We start from the raw sequence: 25273 nt of genomic DNA on the forward strand, positions 1-25273 counted from the left end.
TTGCCTTTCCCCTTAATTTGGAGAGAAAGAAAAATCAACAGTAGCTTTGAGACTGATCTGTTAAATACTCTTACAGCATACCTGTCTAACAGGGCACACTGGCTAAATCGGTTAAGAACCAGACTTTTTTATCCATTGCAGTAATGTTAGCCTTGAATGAGACATCCAGCAGATCAGCTGAATCAGGTGAGGAGATATTGTGGAACAAGCCCATGGAATTTTACATTACTGGGGAAACATCACATAAAGTGAAGAGAAATTTAAAGTGGTGCCTTCAGCTGAAGTGGGGATTATCACGTTTTCCCATTTAAGTGAAACATAACTCTTGTTATTGCTTAGTTAGAATCTAAACAGATAGAAGTAGAAAAGAAAAAGATGCACAAAATGAAATGGTCATGGCAAGCACAAGAATAGAGTCCCTTTGCCTTTGATGAAGTACAAGCAAGAAGTGAGAAGCATGTATTAAGGTATTATGGCAGTGGTTTGAGTGTTCATAAATCAAGAGGTCTTAAAAAAATCTCACAGCAGTATCCGTACCTGATTAGCTGCAAGGCTCAAAACGGTAGGGGCAAGGATAGTTGCTATTGAGACTGTTACTCTCCGGCTTTTCAAAATTCTGTTCACTGCATATGGAACCACTTCACATTCATTTTTTTCTTATACTTGTATCTCCCAAGCTCCCTTTTGTTCCACTTTTGCCAACAACAGTGAAAGGGGATAGCATAAAGCAGGTTTTCTCCCCAACTATCTCTCCCATCAGGAGTCTTTCTGAAAGGTGCTTAATGAAGTAAGAAACGTGGACTTAATTAGTTTCAGCTGGCAATAGTTGTGCTTGGATTTCAAACAAAATTTTTTGCCTTTGGCTTGTATTTTTTTGTGTGTGTCCTCTAAAAATGCCACAAGCTCATGTCCAGCATTTAGTTAGTACTTTTCATGTTTTACATTTCAACAGCTTGAGATAGTGCTATATCATGCCTTCTGGTCACATCATTTTTTGTTCTTTAGAAAGATGCTATGAAATTATCTAACAATATTATCACCAGCTACAAGAAAGTTGAGCAAGAAGTAGTCAGCCTCACTGAATTTCTCCTTCATGACTTTTAATTTCCCTCCAACATAATCCTGTAATATAAACGTTGGGTTAGAAATCATGCATTGCAATGACGACTGCAGAATGCTTCTTGTACTGTTAGAGTCTGTGTTAATCAAGACAACGAAGTATTCCTAATAGTTTACATTATATCACGCCTTGCACGGTAGATTTCAATGTACAATGACTTAGTATTGATCTTCTTGTTTGTCTTAGGAAAAATAAATGTTAATTAAAACATAACTTTGTTTTAAAATGAGTTATACAACAATATTCACCATGCCAGACATACAGTGTTGCCATACAGGGAAATACTTCCTTCTTCTGCAGGAAAAGGTTGAATCCGTGCATTAGTGGTTAAGCATGCTGGTTCAGAGAAAAGGATAGGCTCTTGGTTGCTATAGTAAATAATAACCACAGGTCCTAATCATCACTGGTATAAACAACATCATGGCTAATGTCATCAGTTTCTATGAAGCTGCTGCTTCCTACATCAGTATTTAACCTAGTATTTTCTAATCCAACTTCTAAGTTAGTTCAAAAACATCTATTGATATTAGTGTATGGAAATTGATTTTATTACTGATGAACCATAGTTACAGAGCAAGATTCAATTTTTGTAATTCAGTTTTTGTAATTTCCTTGTCCTTATATGGCATCTGCTTAACTTTGTGTAGTTATCAAGGTAGTTATAAAGGAACGGCATGCAGACTTTACATCTGATTAATTCTAAAGTAATTTTCAACAGTTACTTGTAATCTCAAAATATCTACTTTAAAACTTTCTATCTGTGAATAGTAAGATGACAGCTTATATATACATGCAAAGACTAAAAAGTGAACTCAAGTGTTGTTTATGATCAGAGAAAAAAGGCACATGGGTATTTGAGATCAGTAGCCCCCACTACATTTGGCACTATCAGAACAAGGGTTAATTTTAAGATGGTAATATACATACTTCTATCTTTCTACCTGAAACGTTTCACTTAGTTATTATTCTCTATTACATAATGTAAATGAATACTGTGTTAATTCTCCTGGAGGATAATGTTCTTGAATGGTGTTTTAAGGTGGCATTCATTTAAATGATTTGTCTGAGACACTCCATCATTGAATATAGACATATATCTATTATAATAAAACACTCATGGATGTACAGGCAGCATGCTCTCCAGACTGATTAGATATTGCTAGAGCTCCAATTTTTAAGAAAGTATCTCACGCTATGGAAATAAGTGTTCTTAAATCATGCCATTACAATGTTTATAGTAAAGTTTGATATTCAGATTAGTCTGAATCAGGAACGGAATAATTATTTAAATTGAAAACTCCTGCTATATTACAAATTTTAACACTGACAGGTCACTGTGATAAAGTCCCTAGTTATACTGTGTAATCCCATAGCCATCAAATATCAGAAGAAAGAATTGCTGATTTTTGCTCCTACAGTCCTTTTAGTGAATTCAACAATTTAAGCCGGCTCACTAGAAACCTCTTTGTTCAGCCTATGAATATTGCACTTTGGGCATCTCTCTCAGAGCTGTGGATTTTCTCCCAGCGGAGCTGCACTACCACCCTGAGTCCTTTTGGGAAGGCAGTGTGGGGCACTGCATGCAAAGAGGCCCACAGCACTTGCCCCATGGCCTTTCCCAGCCTATCATTCTGACTTAAGAGAAGTGGAGGCCACTTGACTCCTAATTTTAATGTCTCTTGAAATGTGTGAATGGGTCTGCAATAAATTGCTGAGCATTTTTCAAAACTGAGCCCCAAAACTCAGGAACAAAATCCCATCGATAGTGACTCTTGAATAGGCATTTATATAACAGTGAAATTTTTAAATGTTTGTCTTCAGCAATGAAACAAAAATGATTCACATAGTACTATAGTGCAACCAAAGAAGATCTGGACCAGCTCTTGCTGTGCTTTTGCATGGTAATAAATTACAGAAAATGCTTTCTATGTACATAGGAACATCCCATTTCCTAATTATCTGTATAAAGCAAATTGCGAGCACAAAGCTCTACTGTAGACACAAGATGCCAATAAAAGAACGCATGAAGCTTTCACCAAACTGTCTTCCTAGTAGCAAAAGATCAACAACTGAGGGAGTACACATGCTAATAAGAACAATCTGCAGTGCAGTGAGCCTGGAAAATAATTTTATAATTAACCTCCTCTGTTAAAAAAATAAATATACAATTTCCAAAGGAAAGCAGCTTACTGGGGAGAGTGTTTAGATCTAGCCCTCTTTGTACCATGAAATCATGACGTGTCCACAGCTGACACCAGCATAAAGGGACTGTACGGTGCTCCGGGGCTCTCCAGTTTGGTTGGAACCTCTGTTTTCCAGTGGAATTACCCCACCAAATACGTGCTTTCTATTCACAGGAGAATTCAAAATATCCTAACCCAAATTCATCCTGATAGGAATCGTAATGGCATTCACCTGTATATTATCATGTCTGGGGGAAGAACAAAACTCAAAACAGCTACAGTACTTTCAGTGGTATGCTGAAGCTCCTGTGTTTAATGATATACACACTTATACTTGTAATCCCAAACGTAAAAAGTTATTTTAGCTAATGCCAACTGAGAAAAGTGGCAGGTTTATGTTAATACTAGCAATAAAAAAATATTAAAACCAGGAAGTTTCAGGAGCTCCAAGTTCTAAAGGAATTGTCAATATGAACTTTCAATTTAGATAGAAGTCAGCAGTCTCTCCACTAACTTAAAGAATTATACATTTCAGTTGCTGATTTCTTCGTTTGCTACATCATTTTATGTCATTGTTAGTACCTCAGCAGTCATTAACATATAGTACAATTTTCCGTACTCTTTTGGATCAAAGTTTTTTACCCATATCCTAAAAACTTCAACACAATCTTTAGCTGTTATATTTACAAAGAATAAATAATAAAGGAGACAACTGCAGTAGAAATTTTAAGGCAGAGGTTGGGACAGTTACTGATGTGGCACAATTATATCAGCAAGCAATTAGTACAGGTGCATCAACTGTATCATTATTTTATCTGTGTTCAGAAATGGCTTCCTCACTGAAATATTTTTCTTATTTCTCAGCCGACTGATGTGGTTTATCTCTAACAGATGCTACGGTCCTATGATTTGACCTAGGGAAACAGCATCTCTCAATCTCCCACCCCACGAGACTGCCCAACAGACAGAGGGTCAGAGCTCAGACAGCTGCCTGGGAGGGAGTCTGCCTGTGTGGGGGCTGGCTGCAGTTTTCTTGAATAAGCAGAAAGAAATGAGAGAAAAAAAAAAATGAGTTGCACTGTAAATATTGCTGCACAAACAAACCGAATTGATGAAGTTGCAGTTTTGTCTCGTGCCTTGTCACCGCTAAAGCACATAGAGTGCACCGCAGAGCTGAAGTCACAGTGGTGTTTTCAGCTATGAGCAGGTCCTTGGGATGTCTAATGGCTCTAACTGGTATCCAGTTTGCTGCTCATGGCTGGTGTGATTTACAGTGCAGAGGTAAGCTGATCCAAAATCAAAATCTGTAGGTGACACTGATAACTGAGCTGTTACTTGATTAAACGGAATTTCCCAAATATTATAGCAGGTTAATTAGGTACATGCAACAAATATCCAAAAGGACGTGGTCACCATAAAAATATAAATAATAGCCTTATCAAGAACAACAAAATTAAAATACTGCATTTCATCAGCTGATTTTCATGCAATATTATGCTTCTAAGCTTTGTTATCATCAGGTTTACTTTCTGGTTTTTGGCCATAGACACACTTAATGAGGCACTTTAAGAATATACTAAATTTTTTAAAGGACATGGCAAATAAATGGCATTTATGTTTTATCATGTTCTAATTAAATAATGAGGAAAATTGAATTTATCCTTTATATACTGGTTAATGAAGAGTGCTGTGCTGATTAATGAAGAGTACTTTATGAAGACAGAAAATAATTTTAACATAATTCAGAAATTTAAAGCATTGTAGGCCTGGAATGAACCACAAAAGTAATCACATCAATTCTCCTGACCAAAGAAAAGATGAAGTTTTACCTCCACAACACCATTTTTGAGTCACAGCTTGTTTGGGGTCCAATATAATCTAGCTGTTACCTCAACTGTCATTTCTTAGCCTGTGTTTCTTTCAGGCAATTACTCACACGCAAGCGTGAGCAGGTCTTTGAAAATTAAAAATTTGCCTAAAGTTCAAAAAGGACAAGGGCAAAGATGGCTCTCTGAATTTAAATTCCGTTCCGAAAAAGTTTGTGACTTGCTATCATATATTGATGTAACAATTAAACCTTATTTCTCTCTTATGCTTCTCTGTAATAAAAATATGGAGCAGCATCAGAAGCAGAATTTGCCTGGAATGCATTCAGAATATCGTCTGCCTTCGAAAGTGAAACCCTGATAAATTTTCAAGAGTAGCTATACAAGTTGTTCATATCTCTTATATTTGTTACACTTAAAACGTGCCATCCTAGCTCGATTTTGACAATGTCATGTGAAATAGTGTCGGAGGTCATCCAGAAGTCAAGATGACTTCTGACATCTAATGTTTTTCTCCCACTAAGCTTTGTTATTGTGTCAAAAAAAAAATTGCTATGACATGATTCGTTCTGAACTGCAATGCTGGCTGGTATTTATCTCCTTGTTATCATCTAGATGTGTAATGCTTTTTGATTATTTCTTCAGGTTTTCAGTTTCTATTGTCTGTTTCAAAATTTCATGTTGCTTCTTTTTAAAAATGGTACCATATTTTTCCTATCCTTCACAAATCCTTACAGGAAAACTCTGAAATTATTTCACTTGGCTCTCTGCCTAAGATGAAATTCATAGAGCTCAGCTACTTTGGAATCATTGAAATATAGATTTATCTCTGCTCTCTCTCAGCTAATCCACGTTTTTAGGCCATTCTGACTAATGCTAATGGTGTTAACACAACTCAGCATCCTAGTGAACACTAGCACAAAGATGACATTAAGCAATTTGGGTTTCTGATTCTTCAGAACAGTTCATTGACAATTTTCCCTCTTGACTGAGCGGGATACTAATTCCTTGGTCATCATAGGGCTCATGCACTTTTGGAAACTTTTATTACTCAATATTCAGATTTTGTTTGTCCAAACTTGTACACATTTTAGAGAAAACAAATATTTCTCCATCTTCTACACACTTCCTTTCTGAATAGGTTCACATGAAGCTTGTGTTCTCTTAATGTGTTGTTCTCAACACATTAACCCATACCACACAGAACAAAATGTGACAGGTAGACATATTCATGCTAGCACATTTGCAGCTAGCTTGCCTATCTTTGTACTACAGTCCACAGCATCCCCTATTATAATTCAACATAAAGGCGTCAGACAAGGATATTTTTACTGACTTCTTTCTTCAAGGTACTTTAATCTCTGTCTTTAGTTTACTGAGCCCCAGTACTATATTCTGAAGGTCATTATTTGAATTCTCTGCAGTGATAATCCTACACTAAGGAAAATATATAAATACTTATCTTTGAATTTAATTTTTCCCTTCCACAATATACTATAGCTACCATTTTCAATCAGCTGCTGAAGATAAACCAGCAATTATAATATTAATATTAACAAAGTTAATGGAGCATTTTTTTTGCTTCCAGTATTTTCAGTCTCTGAAGACCTTTTCCGTTGAAATAATTAATTACGTTAGTGGTATTTCTGCTGTAGGTAAAGGTCACTACAAAACATGTGAAAAAAGTACCCAGGACTGAAGGAAATTATTAGACTTTAAGTCCCTTTGTAAATATTTGCAGCTTAAAAATGATTGCTCCACCCACAAATATATACACACTATAGCAAATTATTTATTTCAAGAAACTGGTACTGGGCATTTGCAGTAGGGGTGGTTGAGTATTATTATAGTTGACTTCTGCAAACATCAAGTATAAGTGCAATGTAATACATACTTAAATACAATCCTTAGAGTGGATATAATGAATCTGACAAAAGATATTTTTGAAAAAATAATTTTCTGATAAATGTTAAAGAAAACTTAAGAGCGAAATAGCAAAACATGAATGTTACAGAGTATGAATTTGGCATCGAGTAGCTGATGCAAAACTAATGAGCATATAATCCAGTTTTGCAGCTTCTTCATTTTCAATGAAGCATTGAAGGAAAACAAATAAAGAAGTATAGTCATTAAATTCACTGAGACGAATTAATTTTTGTAAGCTGTAAACTACAAAGGATACACATTATAGGTGAACTTGATTTGCTCCTTTTTCTTTAAAAAAAAAAAAAGAAAAAAAAAAGCATTTGAAATCGTAATAAAGAGCTTCAAAAGAAAGCTAGAGAGGTTATTGCACCGATTTGGTATCTCTTAATGTGTTTGCAATTAGCAGTATAATCTGAGGTTGCCTAGACAGAAACACACGTGCGCATACTGTGCACGCGTGCAGCGCATCTGAGGGTTTCAGATGCGTCAGGTCTGCTCTTTCTCGGGTGACGTATACATACACCTCAGGGCTGACATACCTCGGTTGTACCAGAAATAACGTGTCTCTGCAGACTGTCAATGGTCTTACATAGCCAGCGAGTCTGGCAGGGCCAGGCCTGAATGCCTACGTTGAACTCTGGTGTGTCTGAAAGGCATCAAATGCTCTGGGGATCTGAAGGCTTTTGACATACCGGTGCCCAAAAGATGCCATATTCCAAATGGGCTGTGGGATGTCTATAAATGCAGTACAGAAATCCAGAAAACATCATATTGATAGATTTTCAGATGGAAAAAAGAGATATGTCTGGAAAAGCCCAGACATACAATAGCCATACCAACCGTGATTTTGTTCTGTAGCATTCTGAAAAGCACTGACATACAGTCACTTGCTTGTATTGCAGAGGGAACAGCAAACTCTACTGTGTCTCAATTCAATATTACATTATAATTTGATTTCTAATTATTCCCCTTGAATTCTGATTAGCTATTTAATGAGGTATGATCTTTGAAAATGTATGATCTAACTTATCTCTATTTTCTGATAATATTACTGATTCAACCTGATTTACCTATTTTTATTTCTATGTTTTCTGCACTAGGTGTTCAGTTGTGACTGTCATCCAATATTCTGCCAAATTTAATACGTTAATTTCATGAAGAGATTTTATCTCTCCTAATCATTTATGAATATGCATTAACAGCATCAAAGACAAACAGTAAATTTAGTTAACCAGCTGCCATTATTTCCCGTCTGGGCTTGGAAATTTAAAGAACAGGTGCTTTATATTTTAATCATATATGATAGTAAACTGAGAAAATGTTTTTCTAAAAAAATCTTTAACTAAAATAATGTCGAAAATTGCAGCATTTTCAAGATATTTGATAGACATGTATATCAACAAATGCATTACTATTTTACTAAAAACAGTTGAATGTAAAATATTTTTCTAAGAAAATATCAAAAAGCCATTTCAATCTGTGACATAATGCGTATTAACAGGCAGTAAGGAAGGATGTCTTAAAAAACCAGTGAGATAAGAGAAATTGTGTATATAGTTCTTATGGGTATTTATAAGTGGAACAGCTAACAGAATTGTGGAGTGGGAGGAATATATTTATAATGTACATTTCCATGAAAAGGCAGAGAAATTTGTCTTTATTATTTGCATTCAGATTCTGAAGGCTATATAATGTACTGATTTCGTCAGCTTTTAGTTTGGTAATTTGTCTAGAAGTATATGGTCCTTGTCAAATTGTGTTCTGATTCATTCCCATTTACTAATGTCATTTAATGTACAAAGTACGAAGAGAAACAGAAATAAGACCTAAAGACATGTAATTTCCAAAATTTCATACCACAAGATATTTTAGCTATTAGTATCACAGGGAAATAGGTTTGGTTTTGTGTGTTCTGTTTGTGAATGATGAGGAGGCTGCATTCATCACATGTCAATGCTGTGCAAACAGTGCGTCATTGACACTAAACTGATAGGAAGTAGAAAACTCAGTAGCAACCTACTACAGTTGACTGTAGTAACCTACAGTTTACCTGCAGCCTTATAAATGAAAACTTCCAGATACCAAACAGAAAAAAGTGGAAGAAGGCCTAGTAAGACCAGGATCATAAGCGCTTTATAATTTTAAACATTTCTCTAATGCCATTTGAAGAAAAATTATATGAAGAATGTAATCAGCATTTATAATGCTACGCTCATCACACTGCCTCTTTCCCTTGCAGGCTGTCAACGACCAGTAGCTCACTGCTTGGAATGAACACCAATGGCTCAGATGAGTATTTCCAGTCTACAAACCATGCAGAGCAAACTTTCCGCAAAATGGAGAATTATCTGCAGCAGAAGCAGCTGTGTGATGTTCTTCTCATAGTTGGAGACCAAAAGATTCCAGCTCACAGGTACATTTCCCAGTAGGCTTCACATGGCTTCAAAGCCTGAAATTTCCAAATGCTAGGTCAGTTTATGCCTACCCTGTTTAGCTATGAAAGAACGGTTACTATAATTAGGGCATCAACTAACAACGGAATAAAATGATGTGATCATTTCATATTCATTATTTCAAATAGAATGAAATTAAAATATGAACCATTAATATTGTCCATCTTCCCTTCTTGCTGCTGTCAAACTATAGTGAGATCAGTGAAGAAAACCTGCCCAAAGAAGCACTATGGGAGAAAATTAGATTATTAATTGCCCTCTTAACTTTATTGCTTACTGCTATAAGATTTGAATCCTATGCTAATGTTTCTATAGCACAAACAATTTATTATATCATAATACTGAATTTTATGCTTGCTGTTGAGATTATGAAGTAATTTGCAGTCCTCCTAAAACGCTTTTGTTTCAAGGTTGGTTCTCAGTGCAGTGTCTGATTATTTTGCTGCAATGTTTACCAATGATGTGCGTGAAGCAAAACAAGAGGAGATCAAGATGGAGGGCGTAGACCCTGATGCGCTGAAAGCTTTGGTGCGCTATGCCTACACAGGTAATTCCTCCTCCATTGCCCTCATCGTTGTTGTAAAGGAAGATAAAATCTATTCAACGCATACATAATTGTCGCTTCTTCCATTTCATACTAGTACATAAATACATGCATAAATCATGCATACGTGATGTGAACCTTTCTCTAGAGAGGATGAATAAATATTACTGTTTTATATAATAACTTATTCTAGAAGATATGCAGAAAAGTTAACATATAAATTCATATTGGGCATCTCTCTCTAACTAGATACAAATTATTTTAGGAATTTTAATGAGAGAAGAATGTATTTTGCCTGTTGCCCACCTCATGTAGTGACACAGAATAGCGTACTATGAACCTTCCTCTCATCGGTACCTATAGAAATGGTCTGCCTCAGTGGCAGTTATTTGGCTCACTCAAGGCTCTTGAGTAGGAATAATGAGAGGAAAACAGGAATATGATCCCACCCACGAGCAGAGCAACTTTTACCATGACAAAGTGCCACCACATTCTAGAGGAGGTTTACTTATGCTCTCTTGAAAAAATATAGAGATTTTATCTTAATGAAATTAAATATTTTATTTTAATACCAGGATTCTGTATATATACTTTTCCCCTAATTTATTTTCTCCCATTTTCAACATTTACCCCTATGTTGCTGAATCTGAAAGAGTTGAACCAAATACCCAAAAAGACCAAGCCAGAGAACTGTGAAATCCCTTTCATCTGCTCTATAGTGAACAGGGAAAAATGCTGTAGAACATGACTGCTACGTTAGTATATGTTACAATTAGAAACATCCAGATCATTCAAACCTATGCAGATTCTGGAAGTTGCAGATTCTGGTGCTTGGCAAGCCTCTCAATGCCGATGGCAGCTGCTCCAGCCAGAAAGGTAAAAGCGAAACCCTTTCCTCCCTACCAAGCTGTGCAGTCCTGTGACAAAAAGACGCCCAGATCTCAGAAGGAGAAAATTACTTCCCCAGGAAGTAACAACACTTAAGTGACCAGAATAACAACTTTCTGAATTTATGAACATTTGCTCGTAAAGTGATCCATCCCCTCAGCTAACAGCTATTATCAATAACATTCACTAGATCCTTGCCATCTGATGTCCCACACAGGACATTGCTTGTTTGCTTTTGATTGAAATAACACAATTTCAATACTGAGACGGGGAGGTTGGAAGATGTATCACAGGTATCTACTGATATTTTTACAGTCCTGTAAAAGGGCTTAAAAGAATTCTTTTTAAAAAGATCAAAGTAAAACAAAGACCCCGTTATAGTCACCATATTGGCATTAGCATAAATGTTAAAAATAGGAGACTTCTTCACTTGCTAGGTCAGGCACTTCATAAATCTGGCCTGTTGCATAAAGACAGAAATCTTGAGAAGGTTATGCAATCTGCAACCCAGATCGGAAACATAAGCTTCTATGTACAAAATAGACCCTGTGTGTGGGTACAAACAAGGGGATAAATACAGAGGGCCAGAGGGAATGCTGCATAACATGTATAATGCAGTGATATTGTGGCACTGAATTAGCATACATTACCCGAGGAAATAGATTAGTACAAGCACAAAGAAGCTGGGTGGTGGGCTGCATACTATCCACATGTATCTCAAAATCATCCCACTTGATTGAACTTCATCTCTTTCAGTTTACTTAATGCAAAAACATGTGAAAGAACATATATAAGACTACAAAAGCAAACGCCAGACTGTGAAGTAGTGTAAGTTTGTGTCGTGGTTTAGCCCTACTTGGCAATGAAGTACCACACAGCCACTTGCTCACCCTCCCACCCAGTGGGATGGGGGAGAGAATCAGAAGAGCAAAAGTAAGAAAACTCGTGGGTTGAGATAAAGACAGTTTAATAGGGAAAGCAAAAGCTGCACGCTTAGGCAAAGCAAAGCAAGGAATTCATTCACTGCTTCCCATGGGCAGGCAGGTGTTCAGCCATCTCCAGGAAAGCAGGGCTCCAGCACGCGTAACCGTTACTTGGGAAGACAAATGCCATCACTCCGAAAGTCCCCCCTTTCCTTCTTCTTCCCCAGCTTTATATGCTGAGCATGACGCCATATGGTCTGGAATAGCCCTTGGCCAGTTGGGGTCAGCTGTCCTGGCTGTGCCCCCTCCCAGCTCCTTGTGCACCTGGCAGAGCATGGGGAGCTGAAAAGTCCTTGATTTCGTATAAGCACTACTTAGCAACAACTAAAACATCTCTGTATTATCATCAACACTGTTTCCAGCACAAATCCAAAACACAGCCCCATACTAGCTACTATAAAGAAAATTAACTCTATCCCAGCCAAAACCAGCACACTTTGCTTGTGAAATCAGGATGCCCTCTTTGCTTTGAGGCATTATATTGCAATCTTTATGTACAAGAATACCTACCAATTTTGCTATATGCTCCATTCAGTAACTATTCTGAGCTGTATAGTAAAACCCAAACCCAAACATTGCCCTATTCTGCACCCTGCCAGCCCCTCCTCATTTCTTGCAGAAGTTGGAAGGTATTTAAGTTACAAAGCAAGGGACACCAGGAAGAGATGGGATTGTGCTAAGTTTACACTGCTGAAGACTGCTATGGGAAACTGAATTTTCCTACTGCCTCTGTTATAGGTTTTCATGTGACAATAACCAAGCCCCTAAACTGAGTGCTACCTCTTTCCTAGGTAATGAAATATAAATGTGACTTTCACAGATGAGAGCTATAACTTTCAGAATTGTTTACATATTCTGCTGAAATAAATCAGAAGTGAACTTTGGACAAGAAACCTCTTAGAGTTCTACTCTGAAGATAATTTTGACTGTAATCTCTCAATACTACCCTTCTCCATGTGTTCAATGGAGATGGTGCATATCATCCTTTCACAGAAGAAGCTGGAAAAGAAATTAATGTTTCTGAGGCAATTGGATGTTGTAATGATAAATGGAAAACACAGTCATAAAAAACCCCCACAGTTCTTTTTTCAGAATAGGATTGTAGCAACTAGGGAATTAATCCATCCACTGTCAATAAGAATGGAAGATCTTATTAAAAGAACACCTTGCAGTCTATCTATGAACATAACAAAATTGTCATGCCATGTAATAATTTCATTGAAAATTTAAATGCATGAGTAGATGATGGAAGAAATCAGGTTCCCTGCACACACTGCTGGCATTTCCTAGCTTTTGATACTGAAGTTCTTGTGCATAATATAAACTTATGATATATATTTTTATGAATTAATATATAAATTTTAGGAAAGGTTTTTCTCCAATCACACCTTTCTTTTTACTTTACTTTTTTTTCAGGCAAAATCAGATTTAATACTGTTAAAGCTCCAATAAAAATGTTCCAATCATTGTATTCAAAATCCACCAAATCCTTTAAGTCTGTTAAAACATATGTTTAAAGAGTCCTTCAGCAAGAAAGGAAAATGAATTTGTGAATCACAGGACACTTCTTTTCAAAATTTTTCAGAGGAAGAGAAAAATTGGGGAGTGGGAAGCTTTCAAGTAATAAAAATACAAAGACAATGACTGAAACCTTTTTTTCCCCCCATATTCAAACTGCACAGGTATTCTAGAGTTAAAGGAAGACACTATAGAAAGTTTGCTAGCTGCAGCTTGTCTTCTCCAGCTGTCCCAGGTTATTGAGGTATGCTGCAACTTCCTCATGAAGCAGCTCCATCCTTCCAACTGCCTGGGCATTCGCTCTTTCGGAGATGCCCAGGGCTGCACAGAGCTCCTGAAGGTGGCACACACGTACACTATGGTAAGACCAACGATCTAACCGCTCTGCAATTACAATGCTAACAGCAAGTGTGGATACCCTCCTGGAAAGCCCATGGGCTTTGGCGAAGCAGAGCCAGCTGAGCGGGGCTCAGGGCTGCTGCTCTCAAAGACTGATGCAGTGGCTCCGCTCTTCCGATGCCGACAGGGTCAGTTCTGTAAAGTCCCTGACACAGGGACATCTCTGCCCAGCTCAGTCACCAAAGGGAAATTTAAGAACTGTGACTCTTACAGAGGTAACTGTATTTGGAAGGAGAGAAAAGCATGCTTAGAAAACCAAATTTTCCGTTCTGTTGTTTCCCGTTTCAGTTTTGCCTTGTAGAAGGATATACTTATTGAACTTACATTTGCAGTATGATTTGTATGCATTTCTTCCAAAAAGGTAACAGGGCCTTAGCATGGCTAATGTCAAGAGGCAAACAGCAATGGCCCATTCTTATGCTTTTGATTCAACACAAAGAAAATTCTAAAGCTGATTTTAAGGTGAGACACACATAAAAAGAGACAAAATAAAGAACGTATGGGAAAGATTTGGAATGCTAAAAAGAAGCACACCCCTGACTGGAACATAATCCTCCTCTGGCTCAAAGCAAGAAATGAATATTCAGAGCGTGGGAAACAGAGAAGCACGATAGCTTGCTGTGAAACCAAATCAAGGAATAAATATTCAGGGCAACAAGATGTGCTATAGCAACTTTAAACACAAAAAGAATAGCAACTGCTACAGCTAAATAGATATAAAAAGCACTACTTGTTAGGAGACACATGGCAGCTTTATGCTTGAAATATTAGCGTAGTATGTCAAAACCAGTTTAGAGCCTTCATAATGCTGAGAGCATTCCAGCGAGAGATGGTACACTTCCACATGCTGAAATAAATGAGCGTGGCATGTGCAGATTGAGGGCACTGGCTGTGCTCCTTCCTGTCGTACTAATGAATGGCTTGTTTAGCAGCAATCTAGATTCCTTTTATATTTTAAGGTTTGAAAAAAGCCACTTAAGATAGAGGTTCACTCAGCCTCTATATAATAGTTTTGTCCTTGCTGCTCCACACCATTTTGTACTCAGCCAAAATCAGGAACTTCCCCCTCCGCCGTTGCCTCTTTTCTCCCACCAGCCCTAGCACACGGGCATCAACTTTAAGCATTTAAAATTCATGGTCCAGAGTTCTGCAAAATTGAAATAAAATCATATGGTTATTAGACATATGATTTTATGATGTCAGACTGTAAGAGGGCCTTTTTTGGTTAGATTTTTTTCACCATTTGAATCCTCCAGTCTTCCCTAGGAGTTAGACTTTTACTATTTTTTAAAACTGTGTGTCACAGAAATGACAGTTGGGTCTTTAAGAACACTGTCTAATGTGAAGCATCATAGCGAATCCATGAGACTCAGCAGTACCGTGCATATATAGGCTTTACACTTATGTCTTCCTGAAAACAACCGGGAGCATTTCCCCCTCTAGAACCACCTCCTGCGTCTTGCGTGCAGCACAGATTGAGAACGCTGCCATGAAAAGGAGCTTGCATGTCACAAAACCACCTACCAAGTTTGCAGCTACTGACAACTTAGAGACAGAAAAAGAAACCTGCACCTCTTTGAAATAACCTTAAAGAAAATTTTATTTTAAACCCTTGAACTGATTTTTAAAAAAACTGTGGAGAATAAGAGATCATAAAAATCCATCCACACACAAATGTTGTGGAAGAGGATAAATAAAACATTCTGGTTTGTTTCATGCCATCCTCAAGCACTTGAAAACGTGTACCTTAGGGGAAAGTCTCTAAAGTCATACTGTAAATATAGAGACCACTCAAATGAACTAGTAGTATTTAAACGTTTTGAGAAGATAATCAGCTATAAACACCACATCCATTCAATAAAAACAGACACAATGGAGACCTTCCCCTTCAATTACTGTAGCCATTGATGCAGAGTATTAACAGTTTCCTGCCTGATATCTTGTCGTGCAGATAGAGCTTGTTCTGATAAACATCTTGTGCTATGTTTGTAACTAAATGTGGACTGGTCTTCCTGTCCCTATTCTCTGAATGTCTCAAAATATTAAAGCAGGATATGCATAACAGAGCAAAGTTAACATCTCCTTTAATCACTGATACTTCTATATTTACATCCTTGTTACTCTTGAAAAGAGTTACAGAAAGCTGAGAAACTACTGAAAACAAATAATACAAATATCAGTGCCTAAAATTTCTTCATCTGTCCTATTTCAGTCTGGTTCCCAAATAAGATATATCACTTCTACGTACATAAATGGAAATTCACATTTCAAATACAGACATGAATTCCTACATGTATTTCTTTGCAAGTAACTTAAAAGCCCAGTCTCTCTTAACAAAATTTCTTTTTCCTTTGGAATTAGCACAAGCAAGCATACTTAATATATTCTAATATCAATTCTAATATTGTTGTAACTCGACTGTACAATATATTATTTTTATGAAAAATAATTCTTTGAAAGATTCCAGGGTTTTAATATTCGTGGCCATTTCTGGAGCTGGTGAGTTTTATCATAGCAATAGCTTAAATACTGAGACCCCTTTGTTGGGACTTGTCCAGTTTTCTATTGCCCAAAAAGTACTGTTAGAATAGTGAGTTTAATTTCCCTTGCTGTATTTTCTGCTACCAAGAGCGGAGACGTCCAGTCAACACCTGGCACAGCTTGCTGCAAAAGGATTGGAAGGTTTCAATGTAATTTGCTTAAAACTTTTGAATCTGATTGTAACAAAAATTACACAGTTCATTTGAACGCCCACTTGACATTCTTAAGATAAATATTATATCTTCAAATGGTTTTTCTGTTAAGCTTCAGTGTTAAGATCACATCAATGACAAAACTGCCAGTGTCAAATCCCCAAGACAGGACATACTGACGAGGAGCCTGACAAACACATCTGTAAGCATGATAGTGTGAAGATGATCATTATTCCTCAGTCCTGCAAGAGTAAGGCAGCATAAAGCAACCAAAATCTCCCCTAAATGGTAGAAGGAGATTCAGTGATCTTTAGAATATATATTCCATTTCCTTATACTGTAGAACAGAACAAGAATGAAATCTATGCAAAGCCTACATGCCTAAGAAAATGTTATTTCAAGGTGTGAAAATCATCAGTGCATTGAGATCTTTTTTCTTTTCAGGAACACTTCACAGAAGTAATAAAAAATCAGGAATTTCTTTTACTCCCTGCTAATGAAATTGCAAAGCTCTTGTCTAGCGATGACATCAATGTTCCAGATGAAGAAGCCATATTCCAAGCGTTAATGATGTGGGTGAGGCATGATGTGCAAAACCGGCAACGAGACCTAGGAATGCTTCTTTCTTATATTAGACTGCCTCTACTTCCACCCCAGGTATGAAAGTGAAGGGCTGACCGGGAACTTAACTACCAACGGAAATGCTTGCCTCAAGCATCATTAAGGCAGAGAAAAGAGTACTGTAGAAAGGTTCTGGTTTGGGCTGGGTTTTTTTGATGGAGTTTTTGGTGTTTTTTGTTTTTCCTTTTATTTTTTTTTTTAACTGTATAATAGGTATGTTTATTATTTGTAAAGACAGATGAAAAAAAATCCCGCAATGCCATTGTAATTACTAGGCTCAGAATTACCTCTATAAAAATGTCAGCCTAACGGTATTACAAAAGTACAGTTTCTTTATTGGGTAGCAACAGTAGTTTTCCTCTAACAACACAGCAACTTAGATACCATGCAAAAATATTTATTTAGATTTACCAAACTGCAGGAGAGATAAGGCACAATACTTATTTCTTTATTGCCATAAAAAGTAGACAAACCCCAAAGGGTCTAGAGTATTGCTGACTATTCTGAGCCTTGACATTACTTGTCCTTTAAGACTGTAAGAGACACTTTATTGAGTAAGTTCCAGAGATGGATATACTGTTTTATAGTAAGCTGACACTGTTGTATCTGTGTCATAGAAGAATCTATGTATCTCATCAGAAAATGAGAATATCAGGACTGTCAGGACACCACAGCTACTTTATGGATCTCCACGAGTGAAGCTGCAAATATTCAACTTTGGATTAAGTATCAAAATACTATATGCATTTAATTTTAAATATATGCCTCATTTAATATATTCTAATATTCACAGAGATGTCCAGTACTATATGTTAGGTTTGCTTATACTCACATCAAAAGGAGTTTTGCATTCAGAGGGTGCAGTACTACTACTACGTTAGCAATTTTAACCTTTTCTAAAGGTGAAAAGATAGTTTTCAGAAAAAATAAAGCAAAGACATCATACCTAAAGACGTTTTTTCCCACCTTTATATTGTTTTGCTTGCATTAAAGCAGAGTTTCCAGCAAAGCTTGAGTGAGAGGTGAACTGAAAATGCGTGTTTGTAGCTACGAACACTTTAATTACTAAAGTACATACAATTTTAATGATTTAGATACACATAAGATCCTCACTTTCCATTTCTTAGTTACTAGCCGATCTAGAAAATAGTCCAATGTTTGCAGACGACCTAGAGTGTCAGAAACTTCTTATGGAGGCTATGAAGTACCATCTTCTACCAGAAAGACGGTCCATGATGCAGAGTCCTCGAACTAAGCCTAGAAAATCTACAGTGGGTGCACTTTATGCTGTAGGAGGTATGGATGCCACTAAAGGTAAGTTCAGAAATTAATTTAATTGTATTAGTTAATTGTCTTACAGACACCCAGAGAATATATGACAATTATTTAAAGATTTCTGTTAGGAAAACAGCAATTTAGGGATGAAAAAGAGGGGAAAAAAAATCACAGAACACAATCCTATGTGTTAGATGTTCTTTCTTCTTGCAAGAATCATATGTTTGTAAATGGTATACATACATCCTGCAGTGCAGACTAAAGAAGTTTGATTCAGATGGTGATTTTAAAATTAAGTTTTGTAAGAATCTGTGCATATAGTTTGACTTCACAAATCAGAAGAAAAAATTAATATTCAACCTATTTCAGGATTTGTTCAATGTTCCTTTAGAATCCTGTGCTCCATTTTTTGACAAAAGTTAGAAGGCTAGAAAAAAATTTAAAGAGGAGGAAAATAAAATCAAAAAGGATTACTGAACTATTGAGAACTCTTAGCTAAAGCTTATCAACCCTTATTATAACATTTCAGATGGAAAGATTTGCACTTTTTCATGAGTGAACAGTATGTGCAGCTTTTTTTCAGGACTTCACACGGAGGTGTTTTTCAGGTTTGTGGTTGAAAGTTAAATGTTATAAATGTACTCCAGTTTTTATTACTTGATTTTCACAACTCCAATCAGCTTACAGCTTTACACATTACACTATTCTATTTAGTAGGCAGTATATTAAATCATTTTCTACAGGAACCTTGACTTCAAACCCACAGCTTGGAGCTAAAGAACTATAATTAGTTTAAAGTCTAGCGACTTGCTGAACAGTATTACTTTTAGCTGTGCGAGTTCACTTTTAATAGAATCACAAAGAAGCTAATCCATTTCATAGTTTGCAAAAAGTTGCTGAAGACTGATTTTTCTTATATGAGAGATCTTGCAGTACTACCTTACTGTGTCTAGGCAATCAAATCAAGTGCAAAATACACATTCATCGCCATCACAACACGAAAACACTCATTCCTAGGACAGTTTAGCAAAATGAAGTTAAACTGTAGCAATTAGTGTAGTTTCATTAACGATACTCATTATTTATGAATTATATAACACAACCAAGAATTCACGGTAATCTTTAAACTAACTTCTACCAAAATAAGAATAAAATCCTCTAATAGGTTTTTCTCAGCAAAGGTTATGCAAAGAAAGGCCTATTTCAGTCAACATCTGCACTTCCTGTTGGCGCCTCTTTTACTTATTACCTTGGAATAAAGCCAATTGTTTGAACTTTTGCCTTTTGATGGTTAAGAAGAACAGCACTTCCTCTCCTCCCTGCTGTCCTCTACAGCTCTGACTCATACTTTGAGCTTGTGCTGGGTTGTAAGATAAAGGAAACAGCACCTAAGAGAATATGATGCACTGGAAGAACAGCTCTGAGAAGGGAGTAACTATCACCTCTGGCAATAATACGCTTTCTGTGATAAAGAAAACTCTCAGGGAACGCCAGGTTTGGCTTTGTGCTTATCTCAGGTGGTATATGAAGTCAATTCTCAACTTCAAATGATCAAAAGAAGATCAAAGAGCCACTTTTGGGCTGGTATTTTGAAAAATGTGAATGTGCCTAAAACACGTTAACTTTCAAAACCTACCTTCAAGCCCCTGTAAAAATTCCAGCCTACAGGGCGTGTATGAACACGCTGTATACCTTAATGTATTTTTCCTGTTTTTTAGTTAGTACGCGAGATGCTTCTTTTGAAGCTGAGAACTTTGGGGCACTCGCATATTAGCATAGAATAAATGAGAAGGAATCAAAGCAAAGAAGAGCAAACAGACTAACAAAATGGAAAGAACAGTCAAAGAAATCCAATTGCTCAGAATAAAAGAAGACAGGAAAGGGCAAAAAGTAGAATTTCTTTCTTTTATTGCAGATGGCCCTGGTAGGTTCTTTCCCATGCATCCTATGCACCTGGAAAAGCATGTAGAGGAGAGAAAAGATATCATGAGATAAGCTCTTATTTCACTAAATTTATTGAGTATAGCAGATGATCTCTAGCAGATCTCTAAACCAAATGCTACCTTTCTTTTCTGCTTTATTGCATGGTTGTTTTGCTGCTGTAAATCATTCCTTAGCCGCTAACTGCCTATTGCAGTTCTCAGAATACTACTTCTCTAGTCTCACGTCCCAGCCAAGGAACAGGCAGGAAATCTGCTCCCTCTTTCGCATCTGGTTGCCTTCAGTTGAGCTGAAGCTGAGCTCCAGGGTGCACTGTATGTGCAGCTGCCAACTGCCTCTTCTACCTTGGTTGTTACTCGGCCATCTCCCCACTGTGCTAAATCAGCTCTCAAAGGAGCAATTACGGCTGCTGAGTGACTGACAGGAGCCAGTGCATGGAAAAGTGTCAGTTTTGAATGACAGAGAGCTAGGGCCTTATGAATAGTTGCAGTAAAAACATTACTAGAAGTTCAGTGACCTGAAAAAAATTGAAAATACAGCTTATATATTACAGCAGACAAGCAGTTATTGCAAGGCAGCTGCAAAGGTGAACCTCAGGGAAGCTACTGTGGGAGCAAGTGCGTACACACACACAACTCAGCCTTCTGCCTGTCTCCATCACAAAAAGGAAAATATCCAAACTATTCATGAAGATGCATGCCCCAGTCCTAAGTCAGGCAGACACATGGATACATTTTCAGTTTTTGATGTCACTAATGGTTTAAGCACAAACATGGTTAAAGAGTACATAGTTGTGAGGTACCATATTCATAAGGAATTAAAAAAACATGAAACAAAACCACAAACCACAAAAAACCTACCCTCATGGTACTTAAATGAGTAACGGATTTAACTTATCTCCAAAATTTTCAGTACTAAAGAATTCATTGGCATTTAATTTTGCATCTTCTTGCCACCAGTTTATTCTCATAAATTTGACAATTATATATGCGTGCAATTAGTGCAGCTTTCTCACTAGGTTCACATTTCATAACTGACGTTCTAGGGAGCCACAGTAAAAGTCCACACACAGAATTTCAATGTTTTAGAATTTAATGTTTTGGGTTGTACTCACTATTGGCTGCTGGGCACTGATCAGTTCCTGGTTATCTCACAATACTTACGTTTTTAACAGGTACCACTACAATTGAAAAATATGACCTTAGGACTAATAGTTGGATACAAATTGGTACCATGAATGGCAGACGATTACAGTTTGGAGTTGCAGTAATTGACAATAAGCTCTATATTGTGGGAGGAAGAGATGGTCTGAAAACTTCTAACATTGTTGAATGTTTCAACCCTATCACCAAAGTTTGGACTATAATGCCTCCTATGTCAACACACAGACATGGCCTAGGTAAGAGGTGCTCTTTCTTTGTAAATACCTCAGATCATATACAAATGAATTCTGATTGACACAAACACTGTTGACATAAATTTTAAAGCATTTAATAATGTGGCAATATTTGTAGAATAAATTTTGCAAAGACAGAATTGCCTATTGCCATAATTTTATGACAGTGATATTTATTAGTATTCACCTAACTTGCACTGGTCTTCCAGAGTTAATTTGGCTTTTGGAAAATTCCAGTATAAAAGCAACGGTGAAAATAATCAACTTTTTGTCCAATTTAGTGGTCAAGAGATATGTTTGCAATAGAATAACAATCTGATTTTCTTTTTTTTTTTAAAATTATGACTTAAGTTAAGCCCATAGGTACCGAACACCTCTGAAAATCAGATCAGAGAATTACTCACACTGAAGAAAACATTGCAGTAGGGAAATAAGTACAACCTCACTGATTTCAATGTTGTAATTACAAGAAGTTTTACAGAGCTCTGCCATGGCTTAGTACCTATGGGTCTTTACTGCACAATAATCCTTAATAGTATTCACAGCAAATGAATAATATGAATATGAAATCTAGAATTTATTTCTGGAACTATAAAAAAATAAGGATAAGTTTACAGTTGAGGAGACTGTAAGGGAGGGAATATGATAATTTCTGAATGATTTGTATAGCACAATTCTTATGAAAAAGCTGGCTTCTCTTAAGTTTACAGAAACAGGTATTGCTTGAGATCATTGGTGAGTTCAAATGACATAGAATATTTTTATTTTAATGAATAATAGAAAAAGATTGATCCAGAATTATTCGGTAAAGCTTTGTGGCCTATATCATCTTTTCCACCACTTGGTGGAGAAAGTATAGTGTAGGGTTCTTACCAGCTAGCCTGTCAAATTTATAAAAGTAAATACTAGTAGGTAGCAAAGGGAAAGAAGACAAAACAGATTAAATAATTCTCATTGAGGTCTTTATAATTACCAACTGCAGGGGCATAATTCTACCCAACAAGTAGGTCACAGCGGTAGATTTGAGTGCCCAAAGTTAGGCTTCTATCTGTGCATCAGCCTGGTTTGCAAAGCTGCCTTACACTTACAGCTCCTATTAGCTTCAGTGTGATTTTGTGGAGAGTTAGCACTTTTGAAAAAATCAGGCCATGTATATTTAGGCCTGAAAAGACAGATTCAGAAGACTTTTAAGCAGCCAGATTCAAACATTTTGCCTTACCTAACAAAGGAAGCAAACAGCAGCGGCAGCAGCAGCTCCCCAAAGGGGAGGCACCAGAGCCTTTCTCTCTGGAGAAGGACAATGACACAGGATACATCCACACAGAGCTTTGCAGAGGCAGCCAAGTTCACTCTGCTGTGCCTCAAGGACAACAGGTACAAGCCAGCTCTCATCCAAAAGTGTGTTCCCCTCACAGGCATTAAAATGTTATGGTATTTTAGCTCGTAAGGACAGCCAGCTACCCACCCACTCAGGCTTCATGCTGGTGGGACTACAGAGCTTCAGCTGGCTCAGCATAAGGGATAGTTGGTTGGTTTGGGCATTTATTTCACTGCCTGGCTCAATCTTTGCCTTTCTTTAAAAGAATAGCATTGCTTCTCATTTGAGGGATCAAATCGATTCAGAGCAAGGTCAACAGAAGTGGAAGAGATAAAAGTCCAAGAAGAGAACATCAGAACTAAAGCAGCTTTCCTCTAATCTTTTGGCAAAAGATAATGCCTATTCAGAAGAATACTGAGTATTTTGTTTATATTTGTTTATTCTGCCAAATGACAACACAGCTTTTAGGTAGTTTAATAACCAACTGAAATTGCTTATCTGCATACAGGGAATTAAAGTATGAAGTTAATACACTATTGGTCACGGAAATTATTAGATACTGTAATTTGTCCCTAATTCTATCTTTTAAGGAGTAGCAATGCTTGAAGGACCAATGTATGCTGTTGGTGGCCATGATGGATGGAGTTACCTTAATACCGTAGAAAGATGGGACCCACAAGCACGGCAATGGAATTACGTCGCTAGCATGTCAACCCCTAGAAGCACCGTAGGGGTTGCAGCATTAAATAGCAAGTATGTCAACAGGAAAAACTCTCTTTGGTTTTTCATTTGCTTCCTTCCTTGGAAATACAGTTTCTTGATTTTTCTTTCCAATCTTATAGTAATTAATCACCTCAAGACAACAAAGAGAAAATGTGATGCACAAAAATAAGAAAGAAAAGCTTTTCCTCTGTTGTGTGGTAAATTGTTTTCAAACTTGCAGTCATGTTTTAAACATATTTCAGCCCTTTTAAGTTATAGCCATTTGAAAATGTTATTATATGTGTATCAGAACTTTACCTAGAATATAACTTATGGGGATATAAGATCAGCTACTTTAAAAAAATATTCCAAGTTTATGGAAGCACCATTTGGAAGAACTTGTACAGAAACAAAGTCATTCCTCTCATTTTACATCTCCTGCATGCATCTACAACTTTAACATACAAGTTCACAGTCAAGAATAATTTTTGAAAGGTTAAATGTATTCAATGTGTGGAAGACAAGTTTAATAATTAGGTATGGAATAAACAGCCTTCTACAAGTCTTATCCTACCCAAATTTATCCTGCCCTTCATCTATTGCTTAAATATACTGAGATCATGTGTTCACTGTACATTGGTTTTCCCAACAAGATTTTCAAAACTTATTTCAACATCCTCCTAAGACACTAAAGCCATTCCAGCATTTTTACATGGGAAGAGACACATGTATGAATCTAGCGTGCAACCTGTGTTGAACAGTGCGTTACATCTTGTTGTACGTTCCTATTTGAAAGTAGTTGTACTTCAGCATGAGGAAGAACAAGTCATAAATTAATGCCTAACAGAATTCTGTTTTCCTTCTTCAGCAACTTAGTCTGGTGCTCGAAATACAAAAGCCTTGTAAAAGGCCCCAGGTTATGTTGGAGAGCATGACTTGAGCCAACCTTCCTTCTTATTTAGAATAGAATAGAATATTTCAGTTGGAAGGGACCTACAACGATCATCTAGTCCAACTGCCTGACCAATTCAGAGCTGACCAAGTTAAAGCATGTTAAGGGCCTTGTCCAAATGCCTCTTAAGCACTGACAGGCTTGGGGCGTTGACCACCTCTCCAGGAAACCTGTTTAAATCTGTGGAAAGCTCTTAACAACGACAGTTTGTAGGGGCCGGGAATATTACAGTTGCAGGCAGACAACTGCAGTGATTCTGAAACTTTATCACTGGCTACCCTGTTCACTTCTTAAATTTCAGAGAAAGAGAAAGAACAGAAAAAAAGATGTCCGCAAACAGATATTTGCAAATGCAAAACTTCTTCACATACAAGTCAGGGTTTTCCATTCAAACATGACATGGTGTTAATCATTAACTCAAAAGTCCAAGAGAGGCAGAACTGCCTGTTTGAGTCCCTGTTGTATCTCAGAGGAAATGTTCTCAGCATAAACTTCACCAGAAACTGCTGTTGGTACCTTCCATAGCGACATGCAG

The 25273-nt window shown here is 37.0% G+C and overlaps 1 protein-coding gene across 1 annotated transcript in view; it reads left to right on the forward strand.

Annotated features, from left to right (window-relative positions):
- KLHL4 (kelch like family member 4) overlaps nucleotides 1–25273 on the forward strand; it is a 45453-nt gene that overhangs the window by 15794 nt on the left and 4386 nt on the right. Inside the window, exons 2-8 of the mRNA XM_072876998.1 lie at nucleotides 9295–9468; nucleotides 9919–10055; nucleotides 13606–13802; nucleotides 16978–17190; nucleotides 18282–18468; nucleotides 21545–21769; nucleotides 23675–23837. Of these exons, the coding sequence (XP_072733099.1) occupies nucleotides 9295–9468; nucleotides 9919–10055; nucleotides 13606–13802; nucleotides 16978–17190; nucleotides 18282–18468; nucleotides 21545–21769; nucleotides 23675–23837 (1296 nt within the window). The remainder of the gene's footprint in view (nucleotides 1–9294; nucleotides 9469–9918; nucleotides 10056–13605; nucleotides 13803–16977; nucleotides 17191–18281; nucleotides 18469–21544; nucleotides 21770–23674; nucleotides 23838–25273) is intronic.

Source organism: Ciconia boyciana, chromosome 12, assembly GCF_034638445.1.
Source record: "Ciconia boyciana chromosome 12, ASM3463844v1, whole genome shotgun sequence".
Classification (NCBI taxonomy): Eukaryota; Metazoa; Chordata; class Aves; order Ciconiiformes; family Ciconiidae; genus Ciconia; species Ciconia boyciana.